This window comes from Leptopilina heterotoma, unplaced genomic scaffold (genome assembly GCF_015476425.1).
Source record: "Leptopilina heterotoma isolate Lh14 unplaced genomic scaffold, ASM1547642v1 Lhet_397, whole genome shotgun sequence".
Taxonomy (NCBI): domain Eukaryota; kingdom Metazoa; phylum Arthropoda; class Insecta; order Hymenoptera; family Figitidae; genus Leptopilina; species Leptopilina heterotoma.
Window position 1 is genome coordinate 282935 of NW_025111062.1, and position 18056 is coordinate 300990.

The following is an 18056-nucleotide window of genomic DNA, read 5'->3' on the forward strand; positions in this document are numbered from 1 at the left end:
GATATAATATGGGATTAGTATTACCTTGATAACCATCGATAGGGACGGACTTGTCAGAAAAAAATAGAGATATGACATTAACAACAGGCTTTATCGATAAACAACAACAAAGATAAATAATTCAATTCTCCAACAAAATTGTTTTGTGAGCGATATTTAAATAAATGTTTGCCTAATGTTGTAAACAATCTTTGCCTTTAATTGTCAAAATTGACTTTAATTTGAAAAAATTAATTTCTAAATTTACAATTAACAAATTATCCATTTAAAATTATTCGAATATTTTTTTGCACAAATTTTATTATTATTCTATTTTTGTAAACTTTCCGTAAATTTTAGCGCAAATTTTCAAATTATTCATTCGAAAGCTTCGAAACAAAAATAAACAAATGACAACAAATTTTTTTTTTCTCTTTGATTTGAAAAATTAATAATTATAATTATCAAATTATGGATTTGATAAATTTTTTAATTTATATATATATATTCAATTTGTTAGCAAACATTTATTTCGATGGCTCGTTGGCTACTATAATATAAGTGCCCGAATTTATCAAAAAAGAAAAAAAAAAAGAATCACGAAAAGAATTTCAATTTATTTTAATTTTTAATTTCAAAGAATGTCCATTAAAAATTGTTTTTCTAGTAAAAAAGAAAATTTAATACTAAAAACTTTGAACGATGTCGATTTTTCAAATTGCAAATAATATAACAGTTAAATTTATTTAAAATATTTGTAATTATTTTAAAGAATTTCAGTAATAAATTTTTTGCAAAAAATTTATTATTTTGAAAAATTTCCATAAATAAATTTCCATAAACCTTTATAAGAAAAAAATTTAATTAAATACTTTGAAATAATTCTTTTTCTAAATAATAAAATTCTTCGCAAAAATTAAATAATTTTGAAAATTTTTTTGGTAAAATTTCTTGATAAGAATTCACTTCATAGAATTTGAATACAAATTTTGAATAAAATTTCAATTATTTTTAGAATTAATAATATTTCTCGAAAGAATTCATTTATTTTAAAAAAATTTTAATAAAATTTCTCAAAAGAATTTAATTATTTTATTTAAAAATTGATAACATTCTTCGCAACAATTCAATTCTTTCGAAAATTTTTTATTAAATTCTTCATGAGAATTGAAATATTTTTAATTTCAGTTATTTTCATAAATTTATAAGAATTTTTCACAGAAATTTCAAAGAATATCAATAAAATTCTGCGCAGAAATTATTTATTGAGAATTGAATTATTTTCATAATTAATCAATTTCTCCACAGGAATTTAATTAATTTATAAAGAATTTCAATAAAATTCTTTATATGAAAAAAATTTAATTATATACTTTTGAAAAAATTTAATTCTTTTCTTCAATAATAAAATTCTTCGCAGAGATTCAATTATATTTTGTAAAATTTTTGGTAAAATTCATTATTTCACTTAATTTTCGTAGAATCTAAAAAAATTTATACCAAAATTTCAATTATTTTCAAAGTTAATAACATTTTTTAAAAGAATTTATTTAATTACAAAAATTGTAATAAAATTACTGGAAAGAATTCAATAATTAAAAAAAGTTGTTAATTTATAACATTCTTGTCAGGAATTAAATTTCTATTTTCAAAACAATTTCAATAAAAATTGTTCAAAAGAATTCAATTATTTTTTTTATAAAATTCTTCGCAAAAAATTAAATTTTGAAAAATTTTAATTTAATTCTTTATGAAAATTGAAATATTTTTAATAAAATTTTAATTAAATTCCTGAAGAAAATTCAATTATTATTAAAAATTTTAATTAAATTCTTAGTAAGATTTCAATTATTTTTATAAATTTATCAACTTTTTCGTACGAATTTAATGATTTTTAAGAATTTTAATAACAATTCTTCGCAAAAATTCAATTATTTTGAATAATTTTGATAAAACTCTTTATGAAAATTTAAATATTTTAAATAATATTATTTTAACTTTATTTTATTCGTAAGAGTTAACTTATTTTTAAAGAAATTAATAAAATTCTTCGCAAGAAATTAAATTATTTTGAAAAATTTTGATTTAATTCTTTATGAAAATTGAAATATTTTTAATACAATTTTAATTAAATTCCTGCAAAAAATTCAATTATTATTAAAAGTTTTAATTAAATTTTTAGTAAGATTTCAATTATTTTCATAAATTTATCAACTTTTTTGTATGAATTCAATGATTTTAAAGAATTTTAATAACAATTCTGCGCAAAAATTCAATTATTTTGAATAATTTTGATTGGACTTTCTTTCCTGCTCGAAACAATTTTTCTTTTCAAATTCTCGTAAATTGATTTATTTAATATTTAATTTAATTAAATTTAATTAAATCATTAATTTAATATTTAATCAAAATAAACCAATAATTTTTATTTTTATTCGAATCGATATTGTTCCATAGAGAAATAGTTTTATTTTTTATTTTTTTTTTTACTGTTTTTTGTCTTTTTAAGAAATAAGAGAGATTTTTTTAAAACTGAGGAAATTAGACGCGACACCACACTTACCTACTTGGCCTACTCAGTAGGCACTCAGTCCTCCTCAGTTCTGTTTGAAACAGAGAAAGGTGTTTGGGATATGAAATAGTAGGTGATATACATGAGACTTATGAGTCAGTAACCGTCCAAGCAAATCAATTGGAGAGCGAGGGAATAAATGATCGAAATGTTTATAAGAATCGTAAAGGAGAAAAAATCATTCAAGGGAATTTTTTGTTTTTCAGGATCTCTACAAGGATCTAGTCTCGAAGCCTTGAATCTTCTGATCCATTGCTGTCTATTAAATTCCTCTTTAATTTCAAAATCAAACATTTATTTCTTCAAATTTCGAATTTTTTCTTCATTTCTTTTTTAGAAAATAGATTTTTATATTTTTAGCAAAAAAAAAAAAAAAATTAGCTGAAAAATTCGATTTTAAATTGTTTTTAAATTTTTATACTAAATAATTCAATTTTGATACGAAAAATTGCAATTTGGAATAAGAAATTTTAATTTTTTACAGAAATGATTTTTGATGAATGAAAATAAATAAAAAAAAAAAGTTTGGTGCGAATTTATAAATTTTCAAATTCTCTAAATTAAAAAAATCTTAATTAAAATTTCCAAATTCCGGTAGAAAATTAGAATTTTAATTTTTTCTCTAGATTCAATTCGAAATAAGAAAGTAAATTTTGAATAAGAAATTTCGTTAAAGATTCATTTTTCCAAAAAATAGAAAAAGTTATTCACAATTTTTCTCAAATTTAAAATTCCAAATTAAATATACATAAGAAACTGGAGGAGATTGACAAGGAGAATAATTTTTTGCCAATTGAAGAGAAGACAATTAGGCAACAAAAGTTTCAGCGACTCGAGGCTTTTTCGACTTGAGACGTAATTGAAGAATTTACCGTTCTTTTTTGTTTTTCTTCTTCTTTTTCTTTGACGTGCTTCCCGAGCGTTTTCGCTTTTCCTTTTTCTCCGGCACTGTTATTTCTTCGGGAACTGGACTCGGCGTGCGAACAATCTTGTAAACTTTACTATTAGCAGCGGCGGCCGCTGCAGCCGCTAATGCAGCCGCTTTTGCTTCAGCCTCACGTGCATGACGCTCCGGATCTAAACTGCTGCCTTCCATAAAATATTCCGATATTCCAAAAGCTTGTCGCAGCATTGCATTTTTCTCCTGCTGCGCCTCCGCAATTTGATGCGTTTCTCGAACACTGCAAAAAAAAAGAAAACAAAAATTAATTACACGTTAATAAATTTCTTTCTTTCAACTTTTCTTTTTTCAATTCAATTCAAAATCAAAAAACAATAAAATTGTTTAAAAGAATTTAATTTTATCTCAATAATTTAAATAAAATTTAACAATAAAATTATTCATTAGGTGAAATTCATAATAATCACGATTATTTTAAAAACTTAAAAGAAATTCTTTATAAAATTCAATTACTTTCAAAATTTCTAAAACTTTTCTTTTACTTTCAAAATAATTAAAAGAAAAAAAACTCCAGTATTTTCAAAAAAAAATTCAAATAAATTCTTCAAAACAATTAAATTATTTTCAGTACAATTTGAATGACATTCTTTTGAAGAATTCGATTCTTTTTCGTAAATAATAATATTCTTTGCAAGAATTCAATTATTTTGAATAGAATTTAATTATTTTATAACTTTTAATTAAATTTCTCGACAGAATTAAATTATATTAAAAACTTTTGATAAAATCCTTCAAATGATTTGATTTTTAAAATTTGTCGATAAATACTTTACAAGAATTCAGAAGGAGAAATTCAAAAATTAATTAAATTATCATTTAATTTTATATTTATAATTAAATTATTATAAAAATTTATTGAATTGGAATTTATTTCATTAGAAATTTGAGTTTTCCTTATAAATAGTTTTAAATCCTTAAGAATAAAATACAAATTAGTGAAAAAAGAAAAATAGTAAGAAAATTAAAAAATCAACTAAAAATAAAAGTAATTGAAAATGAAAACAAGGGATTTAAAGAGCGATTTAAATCGACGTACCGAGTCGAGATTTTCACAGTCATCTTTAAAGAAACCTGTGAATTTCTCTAATGTCACTGAAACCAATCCATGTGGACGTTGTCAATAATCGACGATGACGACGACGACGACGATTTTTTGTGGAAATTATCGTTTAGAAATTATTTGACAAAACAATGAAAGAATAGAAATAATTTTTTGTTATCTTGACGAGAAAAATTACAAACTCGTTAAATAATATGAATGAAGAAATGACATAACACACTGATCGGCTAGTGTGGAGAAAACTGAACGTAAAGCCAGGCAGAGCCACCCTTAAACTACAGCTCGTACGATGGATCAATACAATCCAGCTGTTCTCTTTTCCTAGCATCTCTTTTCACCCCTATATACCACTTACAAATGACCAAGCAAACGCGGGGGCAGAGGGGGGAATATATTATAAAAAGGAAACTGATCATAGATTATAAATCACGCATGTGCAAAAAAAAAAAAAAACTTATCTTCATGAGTCATTACCACCACTTCTCTTCTAGAAACTAACAATCATTTTTCTTCTTCCTTTCCTAATTGAAATCGAGAGAGGAAATTATTTTAAGAACATTTTACTTAAAACTAGAAATTCAATTTTTCATAACTATAAAACATGAAGAAATCAATAACTCCGAGTCTTCGATTCGAAGTCATCGATTTCTTCATGTTTTATAATAATTATTAATAAAAATAATTTATAATAATTAAAATCATTATCAATTCAATTATTATTTTTAACAATTTTTATATAAAATTCTTCTTTATATCGAATATTTTTAATAATTATCGAAAAAGTTCTTTGACAATTTTCAAATTCATTTCTTTACAATATTCAATTTTACGAAATTTCAATTATTCGTAAATTCTTTAATTAAATAAATATTAAAAAATAGAAACTAAAAATAATATTAAAAAAACTCAATTAAACTTTTTCAAAAAAATTAATTTCAAAATTCAGTTATTCACGCTCTATTGCATTTAATATTCTATTATCTAAAAGTTTAACTGAAATTCATTTTTATGAAATGAAAATCAATTTTTATTACAATATTCTACTAGAATTTAATTATTTAAATAAAAATAAAATGCAAATAAATAATTTATTGAATAATTGAACGTTTCTTAAAATTCAATTCCCATAAAAAATCGTTATCAACAAATTTTCAAATAATTGAATTCTATCAACGAATTTTAATAAAATTTTTCAGAATAATTACATTTTTCAACAAAATTCGATAAAAATTGTATTAAAAATTGAAATTCTGCATTAAGTTTTATTATTTATGAAAATAATTGAATTCTTGCGAAGAATTTTATTAAAATTTTCAAAAATAATTCAATTCTTGTAAAAAATTAACAGAAATTCTATTATTTTAAAAAATTTTAATAAAATTCTTGGCATAAATTAAAAATAACAAAATTCTTAGCAAATCTTCAATTACTTTCAGAAATTTTAATAAAATTTTTTCGCAAGAATTTAAATATTTTCGTAAAATAATAAAAATCTTTGCAGAGATTCAATTACTTTTCAAAAGTCTTAATAAAATTCTTCGCAAGAATTCAATTATTTTCAAAAATATCAGAATTTTAGCAGAAATTCAAACATTTTAAAAAGTTTTGATAAAACTTTTTTTTTGTAGAAATTCCATTATTTTTAAGACAATTTTAAAAAAATGTCTCGATGAAATTCAATTATTTTAAAAATTTTAATGAAATTCTTCAAAAGAATTCAATTATTATAATCTAAGCGATTTTAACTGAAATCTATTTTTAAATCAATGTTTATGAGAAAATTCTACCAGAATTCAATTATTTAAATAGAAATAAAATGCAAATAAATAATTTATTGAATAATTGAATGTTTCTTGGAATTCAATTTCTATTAAAAATTTTATCAACAAATTTTTAAATAATTAAATTCTTTGGACGAATTTTAATAAAATTTTTAAGAATTTTTTCGAGGAATTCGATTAAAATTCTATTGAAAATAATTGAATTCCTAAAAAGATTTTATTTAATTTTAATATTTACGAAAATAATTGAATCCCCTTAAAAATTTTATTCATTTTATTATTTATGAAAATAATTGAATAATTGCGAAGAAATTTATAAAAAAAATTTGTTATTAATGAAATTCTTGTGGAATTTTTATTATTGTTTGAAAATAATTCAAAGTTTTTGTAGAATTTTATTAAATTTTTTTTTAAATAATTAAATTCTTTTGGTAAATTTTATGAAAATAGTAGATATTGAACAATATTTAATTTTTGCGTAGAATATTATTACTTTTGAAAATAATTGAAATTCTGCAATGGATTTTATTAAAATTTTTGAAAATAATTGAATTTTATTACTTTAGAAAATAATTGAATTCGTGTGATAAATATTGTTAATTATGAGAATAATTGAAATTTTTTAATGAATTTTAATAAAATTTTTGAAAATAATTAAATTACATATTCTCAAAAGTTTTAATAAAATTCATTGTAAATTTCAATTATTTAATTTTCAAAATTTTCAGTAAGAATAAATATTTTTAAACACTAAATTATTTTCAAGAAATTTATAAAAATTTGTCAAATAAATTTAATTGTTTACAAAAAATCTAATAATAAAATTTCTCGAAAGAATTATAAAAGCAAGAAAAAAAAAGTTGCACATATAAAATATTCTGGATCAATATTCGAATGCTAATCGAGTTCTGCAAATGTCATTCAATTTTTGATAAAATAAAGAATCAATATGTCATTTTTTGATTGAGGAGCATGTCACTGACGGATTTAGATAACTGATAGTTGAAGAGGGTGGGAAAAATTATTTTTACGGTACATTAATATTGAAAAAAAGTTTGAAGGAAATCTGCCAAATAAAAATATATATATATATTGAAATAAAGGGGAAAAACAATTATTTTTTCCAAATAAAACCGTGAAAAAAAGTAATAATAAAATATAAATGAATAAAAATATCAAAAAAGAAATTTGTAAAAAAAAATAAAGATAAATTAAAAAAAGAATAAAAAAAATTAAAAACAAAAAAATTTAAATAATAAAGAAGGAAATAAAGTTATTGAAAAAGTACCTATTTTTCTAAAAAAGTAGTAACAAAAATTAGTTTATTATAAATTTTAAATTAAAATTCCAAAATATATGAATAAAAAATAAAAATACTCTGTTTTAATACCTTGATTTTATTTGCATGATTTAACCAAAGGATAATCGAAACCTTACAAGTTTAACACATATTGACATGTTCTACTTTTCCCCTATAAGACATTATGGGATGTATAGCAAATATTTTTATTTTTTTTATTATATTTAAAAAAAAATAAAACAATTCTAATTATAGAAAAGTTTACTGTACCCAAGATTTTCCAATTTTCGTTTAACACTGAGAAACATATTTTGTTAAATAATAATTATTAAATTATAATACGAAGAGTTGTGACCAGTTTATAATTAAATAAATAAATAAAAAAATTTTCAAATAAAAATACCTAATTAATAATTTTAAATAAAAAAAAAATTTAAATAATATAATAAAAATAAGTCAACTATTAAATTTTATTTTCTAAGGCTTCGGATAAATCAAAGGGGAATTTCAACCCCAAAGAATATCGAATACCTCTCTCGAGTGTGAATGACAAAGTATCAAGAACATACGTTCGACCATAGAAATCTAAATCCCCCTAATAAATCCAATTTCATCAAAACTATTATTATTTATCTAGAAACTTCAATTTTTCACGTTTAATCACACTTGCGTAATTTCAAATTAGAAATTTCAGGCTTCGGATCGACTTTAAGGAACAAAAACAATGATTTAATGTTGAAAAAAATAAAAAAAAATTTATAAATTTTATTCCCAACTTTTAATTGTTTGATAATTTTTTTTTGGAAAAAATTTTAATTACAATAATTTTATATTAAAAAAAAATCATTTTTCAGAATTTTTAAATTAAATTATTCAAAAACTTGAATAATTTTTCCAGATTAAATATTTAAATACTAAAATTTTATTATTCGAAAGTTTAATAATTTTTTAGAAATAAATAATAAAAATCTATTATTATTATTATTAAAACTTCTACATCAATTATTGATATCAAAAAATTATTTTTAAAACCTTCTGGTTATTTCTAAAAGTTGCTAAAATGTAACTTCTTAAAAAATGCAATTATTTTCTTCAATTTTCAACTAAAATTCTTTTCTTAAATTAATTTATTTTTGATAATTTCGACAAAAAAAATTTCTCGAGAATTCAAATTATTAAAAAGAAAAGAAAATATATTTTAAAATACTTCTAAATTTTCAATTGTTTTCAAATCAATTGCACCAAATTTTAATTATTTGAGAATTTTTCAATTAATACAAATCTTTTTGAATTTAATTAAATTTTAGAATATTTATTCTAAAATTCAATTGAATTCAAAAAGATTTGTATTAAAATTTTACAGAAACTAATATTCTATAGAATTTTGTTTAATTAAACTTTTCAAAAAATTTAATTCGTCAGAATTTTTAATTAAAATTATTCAAAATTAAGGAGAATTGATTAATTAAAAATTTTTATTTGAAATCTTTTCGAATCTTTTGAAATTAAATTATTTTAATAAATCTCTGTTTATAATTATTACAGTATTCAATAATTTTAATTCAAAATTCGTACGAATTCCTTTCTTTTTTTTTTGAAAAATTTTAATTAAAAAATTATTCAAATTCAAAATAATTCAAAATTTAGTTCAAAAATTTTCATTCTTTTTAAATTTTAATCGAAAACAAGAGAATAAAATTATGAAAAATAATTGATTTAGAAACAAATTTTAGTTTAAAATTTTTTAAAATTCTGCTATTAAGTCTTCAATATTTTTTTTTTATTGAATAAGTAGTGGAAGAGTTAGTAAGTAGAATTTTTTTGTAAAATTCCAAACTTTTAATAATTTTAATTAAAAATTCAGATGAATTGATTTTTTTGAAAAATTGTAATTCAGAAATTTCTTGAAATTCTTGAAATTTATAAATTATTTAATTTCATTGAAAAATTTTGATTTTCCTTCTAAATTTTTGATGGGAAGCAATTGAATTTTAGAGGATTTTTAAGTCAAATTTTCTTTTTTTTAAATAATTGAATTCAAAAATTACCAAAAATCATTTATTTGAAAACGAATTTTAGTTAAAATTTTGCTATTAACTATTCAATATTTTTTTTTTTAATTCAAAAGTTTTAACAGTTAATAGCTGAATTTATTGACATAATTTAATTTAAAAACATTTCAAATCAAAATTTTTTATAAAAGTCTAAATTTTTAATAATTTAAAATTTTAATTCAAAATTCGGACGAATCCACTTTTTTTTTGGAAAAATTTTAATTCTCAAATTTCTAGCAATTATTTGAATTTACGAATTACCTAATTGAAGAATTTTGATTCTTCTTTTGATTTTTAATGGAAAACAATTGAATTTTAAACACATTTTAAGTCAAATTCTCCTCTTTTTTAAAATAATTGAATTCTCAGAAAACTTTTCCTCAAATTATCAAAAATAATTAATTTGGAGAAGAATTTTAGTTAAACTTTTCCAAATTTTTGACATTTTTATTTATCAAAAAACATGTATTTTCCTTGTAATATGTGGCAGTCTCATTTTTCAAAAATAAATCGAGGAATGTCGCCTTTTTGAAAATAATCGAAAAAATTCACTGTCTCCGAGGTCTGAAACTTCACAAAATGAATTAATTATCTTATGACAAATCAAATGGATAATAAAATCAATTAATTAAATAAATAACTAGTTAATGAAAAAGAATTAGCCAATAATTAAAAATAAATTTAAGAAGAGGAATTTCTTTTGTAGAAAGAAATTTAAGAAGATTTTCTTTTATATAGAAAGAAATTTAAGAAGAAGAATTTCTTTTATAAAAATAAATTTTTAAAGAAAAAGAATTTCTTCCATAAAAAGAAATTTTGAAGCAGAAGAATTTCTTTTCTGAAAAGAAATTTTTGAAGAAGAAAAATTTCTTTCATGAAAAGAATTTTATTTTTTTTCAATAAAAATTTTTTCCAATAAAAAATAGAATTCTCACTAATTATATCAATATTTATATTTTAATATCTAAAAAGAAGTAACAATAAGAATAGTAATCACCTAACAACGGAACGAATGTTGTTTCGTCGTCCAGCCAGCAGGTGAAGTTGAATTCTCTGACAACAACAACAATGTTGTTTGTTGTTCTGTGCCTTTTTTCTGCCTGCATTTTTGGCCTGAACTTTACGTTTTCGCGAACGTTTGCAAACTTTTTGTCGATCGAGAAAGAAATTCCCTCGCCAGAGTCTCTCAAAAAATGCCCTACCATCCGCTGGGCCTCGTCCTCTCGCCGTCTTTATTACTTGATTTGTCGCTGCCATTGTCATTGATATTCGCTCGTAATTTCAATTTAATTTATTGATACGATTTTTCTTTATAAATATATTTTTTTTTTATATTATGATAATCGTAATAAATATATTTTTACACTATAATCGTAATAAATATATTTTTATACTGTAATTGTAATAAATATATTTTTATGTTATAATCGTAATAATTATCAATATAAATATCAATATCAATTTCGTATCAATATTAATTTAGTTGTCAATATTAATTTAGTATCATTATCATTTTTATCATTATCATTTTTGTATCATTATCAATTTAGTATAAATATCCATTTAGTATAAATATTAATTGAGTATAAATATCAAATTAATATCAATGTCAATTTAGTATTAACATTAATTTTTTATCATTGTCAATTTTTTTTTCAATGTCAATTTCGTATCAATAGGATTTTTCTATCAGTAACAAATTTAGTATCAAGACAGTGATAAATATCAATATAGTGCTGAATAGTATTAAATATCAATATAAATATCCTGTTGATAAAATAATTACTTTTTCGAATATTTCCCAATTGATAATTAGCAAATCAATTAGGCAATTTATTAGTCCAATTGCAATTTCCATTTCCAATTTAATGAGATTATCGTGATTTATTCATTCCAAGTTTGTTGAAAATTGGTTTTTGTTGTAAATTTGAACTTTACATTGAGGGAGAATTTTCCACTGCGACTGTGAGTGAGAAGTAGAAGGGGATATAATAGTTTCCTTCCTACTTATAGCAGTCTGTCTTTTGTAATATCGTGCCTCTGCTTTCATAAGCTTTCACAATCTTACTAAAAAGCTCAGGCGAAAAAAAACTCTCTATCATGATATCTCACTAGTTCTTTCTACATTTTAACTTTCAATTGTCAAATTATTTCACAAAAAATCTTTTTTTCCTCCTCTTGAAAATTTTTTCTTTATTTTTATTATTTTCTATTTTTAACAAATTTTTTTCTTTGGTGAAAATTTTTCAATGCTCTCGAATTTTCTATTTTTAATAATTTTTTTTTCTGGAGACAATTTTTCAGTGTTTTTTCTGGTGAGAAATTTTCTATTTTCGACAATTTTTCTTTTTTTTTTTTTTGGGCGATAATTTTGCAATGCTCTTGAATTTTCAAATTCTTGATAATATTCTTCAATTATTTTCAGCAATTTTATTTCAGAATCTTTCCAATTCTCGAACTCTTTTCGAATTTCAAATATTTATTCTCGTGAAAATTCTTGGAAATAGTAAAATTATTCGATTCTGATTATTCAAATTCTCGAACTTTTTTGAATTTCAAAAATATTCTCGTGAAAATTATTGGAAATAATAAAAATCTTCGGCTCCAATTTTTCAAATTCTTGAATCACTTTGAATTTCAAAAATTATTCTCGTGAAAATTTTCAAATAGTTTTTCGGCTCCAATTTTTCTAAATTCTCGAATCACTTTGAATTTCAAATATTTATTCTCGTGAAAATTCTTGGAAATTGTAAAATTTTTCGTCTCTGATTTTTCTGAATTCTCGAACTCTTGTGAATTTCAAAAATATTCTCGTGAAAATTGTTGGAAATACTAAAAATCTTCGACACCAATTTTTCAAATTCTCGAATCACTTTGAATTTCAAATATTTATTCTCGTAAAAATTCTTGGAAATAATACAATTTTTCGTCTCTGATTTCTTAAATTCTCAAACTCTTTTGAATTTCAAAAATTCTTGATAAAAATTTTTCGAAACCAATTTTTCAAATTCTCGAATGACTTTGAATTTCAAAAAATTATTCTTGCGAAAATTCTCGCTTAAAATTGTTGGTAATATTTAGATTTATTAAAAATATATTCTTTCTTGATTTTAAAGTTAAATTCTTTTCACAATTTCACAGTTGATATTATCTCGAAATATTGGAAATATTTGGGGGAAAAAAATTCACTTTATGGAATTTATAATTTGTCTCGATTTCTTTTAAATATTTGTGAAAATTTACTATATCTTAATTGGTAGATTAGTAGAAATTACTAATTTTCGTTTGAAAAATTTCTTTTTTTATTCTTTATTTTTTAATGGAAGACGTTGGACCTCAGGCACAATCCAAAAAATTTTTTCTTAAATATCCTTAATTAATATCTTAGTCTAATTACTGGAGACACGTGGATTTAATTCTTTCTCGACTCTTTTATACTCTAGTTGAAAAATTTCCTTTTTTCTCAATTTACAATTTTCTTTTTTATTTTTTCTGCTTCTTTTTTATTTTCTCTGTTTCTTCTTTATTTTCTCTGGCTCTTCTTTATTTTCCCAGCTTCTTCTTTATTTTCTCTGTTCCTTCTTTATTCTCTCTGTTCCTTCTTTATTTTCTCTGTCTCTTCTTTATTTTTTCGGTCCCTCCTTTATTTTCCCAATTTCTTCTTAATTTACCTGTTTATACCATCTTCTCTTCTTGAAATATAAAATCGTCGATTTTGAATTTAGAGCGAATATTCACGCGATTATTTCGATTTTAAAAACTAACTCTATAGATAAATTGTTTAAACACTAATGGAAGACTTGAGTGATTTTGTGAATGACTCGCTTTTGTCGAGAGTGCTACATGATCGGAAGTTGACTAGTTTTTAAACTAGTCGGTTAAATTACGAGAAAAATCTCTGCCACAAGGGCGACGCGTGACGTCGCGACATCGGTCCATTCTCATACTGAGGCAAAATCTCTAATATTCGGAGAGAAGAGAGAAAGAGGAGGGCAAAACCCCCCTTGCCTTACAATAATTTCTCTCGTCGTCCTCCACCATATCATCCCCTTTTTGGGAGAGAAAGCGATTGCTGCTGCCCATCCTCTTTTCTCCTCTTCTCGTTGAGAGGCGCCGGCGCCAAACGAAGTCAATATCTCCCATATGCAACCATCGTCTGTCGTCCCCCCCCCCCGGAGTGCTCGGGGGCGGCAAAAGATGAACATTATTACTTTCGTCAAAATCAATTTCCTTCCATTGCTAAAATAATATTAAATTCTTCCTTTTTTCTTTTAATTATTCAACAAATTTTGTAAATACTCTTTTCAAAATTCTTCTAAATATTCTTTTAAAAAAGCTTCTAAATACACAATTGACTTTACGGAAAATAATTTTTAATAATTTTAATACTTTTGTATTTAAAAAGCTTCTAAAAACTAGTCTTTTAAATACAATTGACTTAAAAAAATAATTTTTATAAATTTTAACACTTTCGTAAATACAAAAACGATATTTTAATTTATAAACAATTTAAACTTTTTTCTTTTCTTTCGGCTAGAAATTTTACACTTAGAGAAACTGAACGAGAATTTACATCTTTAATACGAGAAGGATTTAGACTCGGTGAAAACGAACTACCCGAATTTCGAACTTCGATATTAAAATTCAGAACGAAGGAGAAGCAAAGATTTTAAAATCCAGCATTATTACTTTCTCGGCGGTAAATAAATCATTTTTCTGATTTTCTATTTCAATTCGAAATCGATTTAAGTTAAACAAAAAAAAAATATTTAAAGAGAAAAAGGGGAAAAAGTTTTTAGAAAAATTTTCTGTTTTAAAAGTTTTTTCAAGGTTTGACTGAACGAAATTTTCAAAAATTACTGCAACAAATTGCAATTTAAAAACAAATTTAATATTTAGAAGACTAAATTATTTTCTTTTACAAACGACAAAAGTATTAGGATAAAATTTCAATTTGAAGAAGAAATAAATAAATTTCGTTCATTTGAACGAATTTTAGAAAAGTTGAAGTTTGGTAAAATAAATAAATTTTGGTAAAATTTGAATAAATTATAAAAATGGATAATTGTAATTTTTTTTTTAAATTTACATACGTCACTCGTCCAAATTCGTCTGTCGGTACCGAGGGCCTCTCATCCTTTCCCCTCAGCATTGAACGATAATTTTCCACCTTTTCTTCAATTTCTTTTGCACTGTATCTAGAATATCAGAAAAACAATTCAAATTATTGACAATTATTTGTGAATAATTGCAGGAAAATAAAAAAATTATTGTATTAATTATAATAAATTATATTTTATATTATTAATTATTAAATCACAAAAGAATCGAAAACAAAATAATTTTTGTTATGAAATGTCCCTAAAGTTTCGAGAGTTTAAATAAACGACAATATTTTTAATTACTTTAATTAGAATTTTATTTACATGGAGAAAGATATAGAGAACTACTTTTACTTCAGTAAAATCAAAATTGTCCGGAACTTTTGCGAATTTCCATCAAATATTACTATTTTCAAAGTGAATTTTGCTATTCGCGAAGAATTAATTTTTACTTCGTTGCAACTTTTACACTGAAAATAGTAAAAAATTGCCGAAAATTCGTACAAGTTGTTTGTTTTAATTTCAAAAATAGTTCAAAGTTTGTTTATTCCTTTCCACCGTGTAGAAATAATTAAAAAATTAATTTTTCACTAAATTAATCATCGAATAGAGTAATTTTCATTTTAATCCTGTAAAAAAATGTATAGAAATATTTGAGTACGAAAAAATATTCCTATCTATTCATTTTTCACTAAATAAATCATCAAATAGACTAATTTTAATTTTAATTATTAATTAGTAAATACAATGCAAAGAAAATGTATAAAAATATTGGAGTACGGAAAAATATTCCCATTTAATGACCGTTGAAATTTATGGAAAATGTTTTATGAGAAGAAATAATGAAAATTCTGAAAAGAATTTAATATTTTCAAAATTTAATTTTAAGATAAGGATTTAATAATAGAATTTATTATTTAAGAATAATTTTGATTTTGTAATATTTCTAAATATTAAAATTTGTGTCTAAATTTTTGGAAAATTAAAATTTTTGAACATACCCCTTTTCTTCTAAAATATCTGATAATTCGGTGCATTTTATTTCTATTTTACGTTTTCTGTCGTGATCGAGAATTTCTTTATTCGGTTGTTTACTCGCAGAATCAACTTTTTCTTCGTGTGCTTTATAGGAATCCTTTTCTTTAGTTTTACGAATGACTGCCCAATTTCTCTGGACATGTCCATTTGTTCCAGAACCTCTGGGCGTTTGCAGACCAATGCCATTATACATTTTTATCGATAAATCCTGCAAAAAAAAAGAAAAAGATAAATTCTCCGTCAATTGAGAATTTATTTTCATTCATTCAAGTTTCGATATAAATACCAAGCATTTTGTTTTTAAATTGAAATTCGGAAAATTTTATTCACGTGGCATGAATATTTTTCTTTCTTAAAAACGTGAAAATTTAAACGAAAAATACAAAATAGAATTTAAATAATATTAAAACTTGAATAACTTTAATATTAAAGTTTTTAAACGTTTAAACATTGAACGAATTTTATTTTTAAATATTTATTGCAAAAATATCGCGTCATGTATTAAATTAAATATATAAATGACAAAAAGGATAAATATTTAATTGCGATTTTATCCTTTATCAACTATTTTTCGAAAAATATTTAATTCGACAAAAAATTTCATTCATCCGAATGTTCAAAAATTAATTTTAATATTATTTTTAATTCTATTTTGTATTTTTTGCATAAATTTTCACTTTTAAGAAAAAAAAATATTTATTCTTGCCACGTGAATAAAATTTTCTGAATTTACAAATTTTATTGCTCTTAAAAATTTATATATCTTTACAGATAATAGAAGAAATTTTTTTAATATTATTACGACAGATTAAATGGAAATAAAAAATTTTTTACTGTTATTATTAAAAAAATGAATTCGTTAAAAAAATGTTTTCCATCTTCAAAGATCAAAGTTTTCAATTCGCGTTTCATTAAGAAACAATTTTTGTAAATTTTCCTAAAAAAAGAATTAAATTAACAAACTTTTGGATTAACGAAAACGATTTGCGAAAAAAAGTCGAAAAAATGAAAATTGAAATCACTTTAGTTTATTAATTCACTTACTTTTTGACTAAAATTAGTTTTTCTAATAAAAAATTTTGTGAAAGTGCATAGAAATGAAAATTTTGAAGCATTCGAAGATTTCGAATGTCAGAAAGTCAACCTAACCTCAAAAGACATTAAATGACAATTTTGCGCAATAAACAAAAAAAAATACCAAGTCCCCCTCCCTCAAATTGTGAGTTAAATTAAACTTTAACATTTCTCACAAATTCTATATTTATATGTAAACTTACATCCTTCGAAGGTATATAAAATTGTACAATTAAAAGTGTTAAAAATCGTAGAGCAAAACAACTTGGACTTACGCATCAATGGCTTCAAAAATTTTGACGATCCGCCGGAAAAACAGTTACAAACCAATAACTGTATAATTAAAGAGATTAAAAACTCACATGGCACTACAATTATTATTGCAAATATGAAAATTACACTAGGTTAGTTTCTTTTTAGGATTAAAATATACGCAAAACGCAAAGCAGAGTATCGATCCGGCGTGAGCTGCGCAAACAATGTTTCATTTTCAATACAAAAAATGTAAAACGTCGTCCGTCGTCGCCAGCGGAAGTGAGTCAAATTCCGACATTTTGTTTATTTTCATGGCGGTAAATTCAAACGATCTGAATTATTTTGAATTTACCGCGCTTGAATTGTGTTCCACGCTTGCGCAAAATAAATCAGAGTTTGGAAATATGTGAGAATATACCTGCAGCGCCAAATGAGTTTAAAATATTTTATAAAATAAGAAAAATAAGGTAGGAAATTTGAATAATATAAATAAAATCGAATTAGCGATTAATAATCGAAAATATTAGCTAAGCAGTGTTTTTATTTGTTTATTTGAAAAACTTTCTGTGGGAACTGTGGGAACAAGTGCCTTGAAGTTGGTTGATATAGTGGAAGCAGTGTGACCAACCTTTACGTCTGACGTGTAGGTGTACGGATGGTCACATATCAACAGGGGATTAGTTTTTTACGTTTTTTAGAAAGGACAATGCGACTCAGTGACTGGGGCCGTATTCTCGAAAGCATTCGACAATTCTCGCATGCGTAAAATGTCGAATGGTTAATGTCGCATGCGACTCTGAAAGTCTATTCTCAATGACCGTTCGAGATAGGTTGTTCGAAAATTTCCGTGTGCGACATTCATACATTGTTGCCGTCGTTT

The 18056-nt window shown here is 22.8% G+C and overlaps 1 protein-coding gene across 3 annotated transcripts in view; it reads right to left on the reverse strand.

The window, feature by feature from the left end:
- Positions 1 to 17418, reverse strand: part of LOC122506134 (serine/arginine repetitive matrix protein 2) — a 32904-nt gene extending 15486 nt beyond the window's left edge. The window contains exons 1-4 of one of the 3 annotated variants that reach the window (XM_043618137.1): positions 17125 to 17143; positions 15811 to 16055; positions 14801 to 14905; positions 3424 to 3732 (exon numbers count right to left, since the gene is read on the reverse strand). In XM_043618137.1, coding sequence (XP_043474072.1) covers positions 3424 to 3732; positions 14801 to 14905; positions 15811 to 16040 — 644 coding nt within the window. In that variant the 5' untranslated portion in view covers positions 16041 to 16055; positions 17125 to 17143. Of the gene's footprint in view, positions 1 to 3423; positions 3733 to 10704; positions 11001 to 14800; positions 14906 to 15810; positions 16056 to 17124; positions 17144 to 17196 lie in introns of those variants that run through there. The other 2 variants (XM_043618136.1, XM_043618138.1) reach the window with 2 other exon arrangements.
- Between the last annotated feature and the right edge of the window lie 638 nt (positions 17419 to 18056).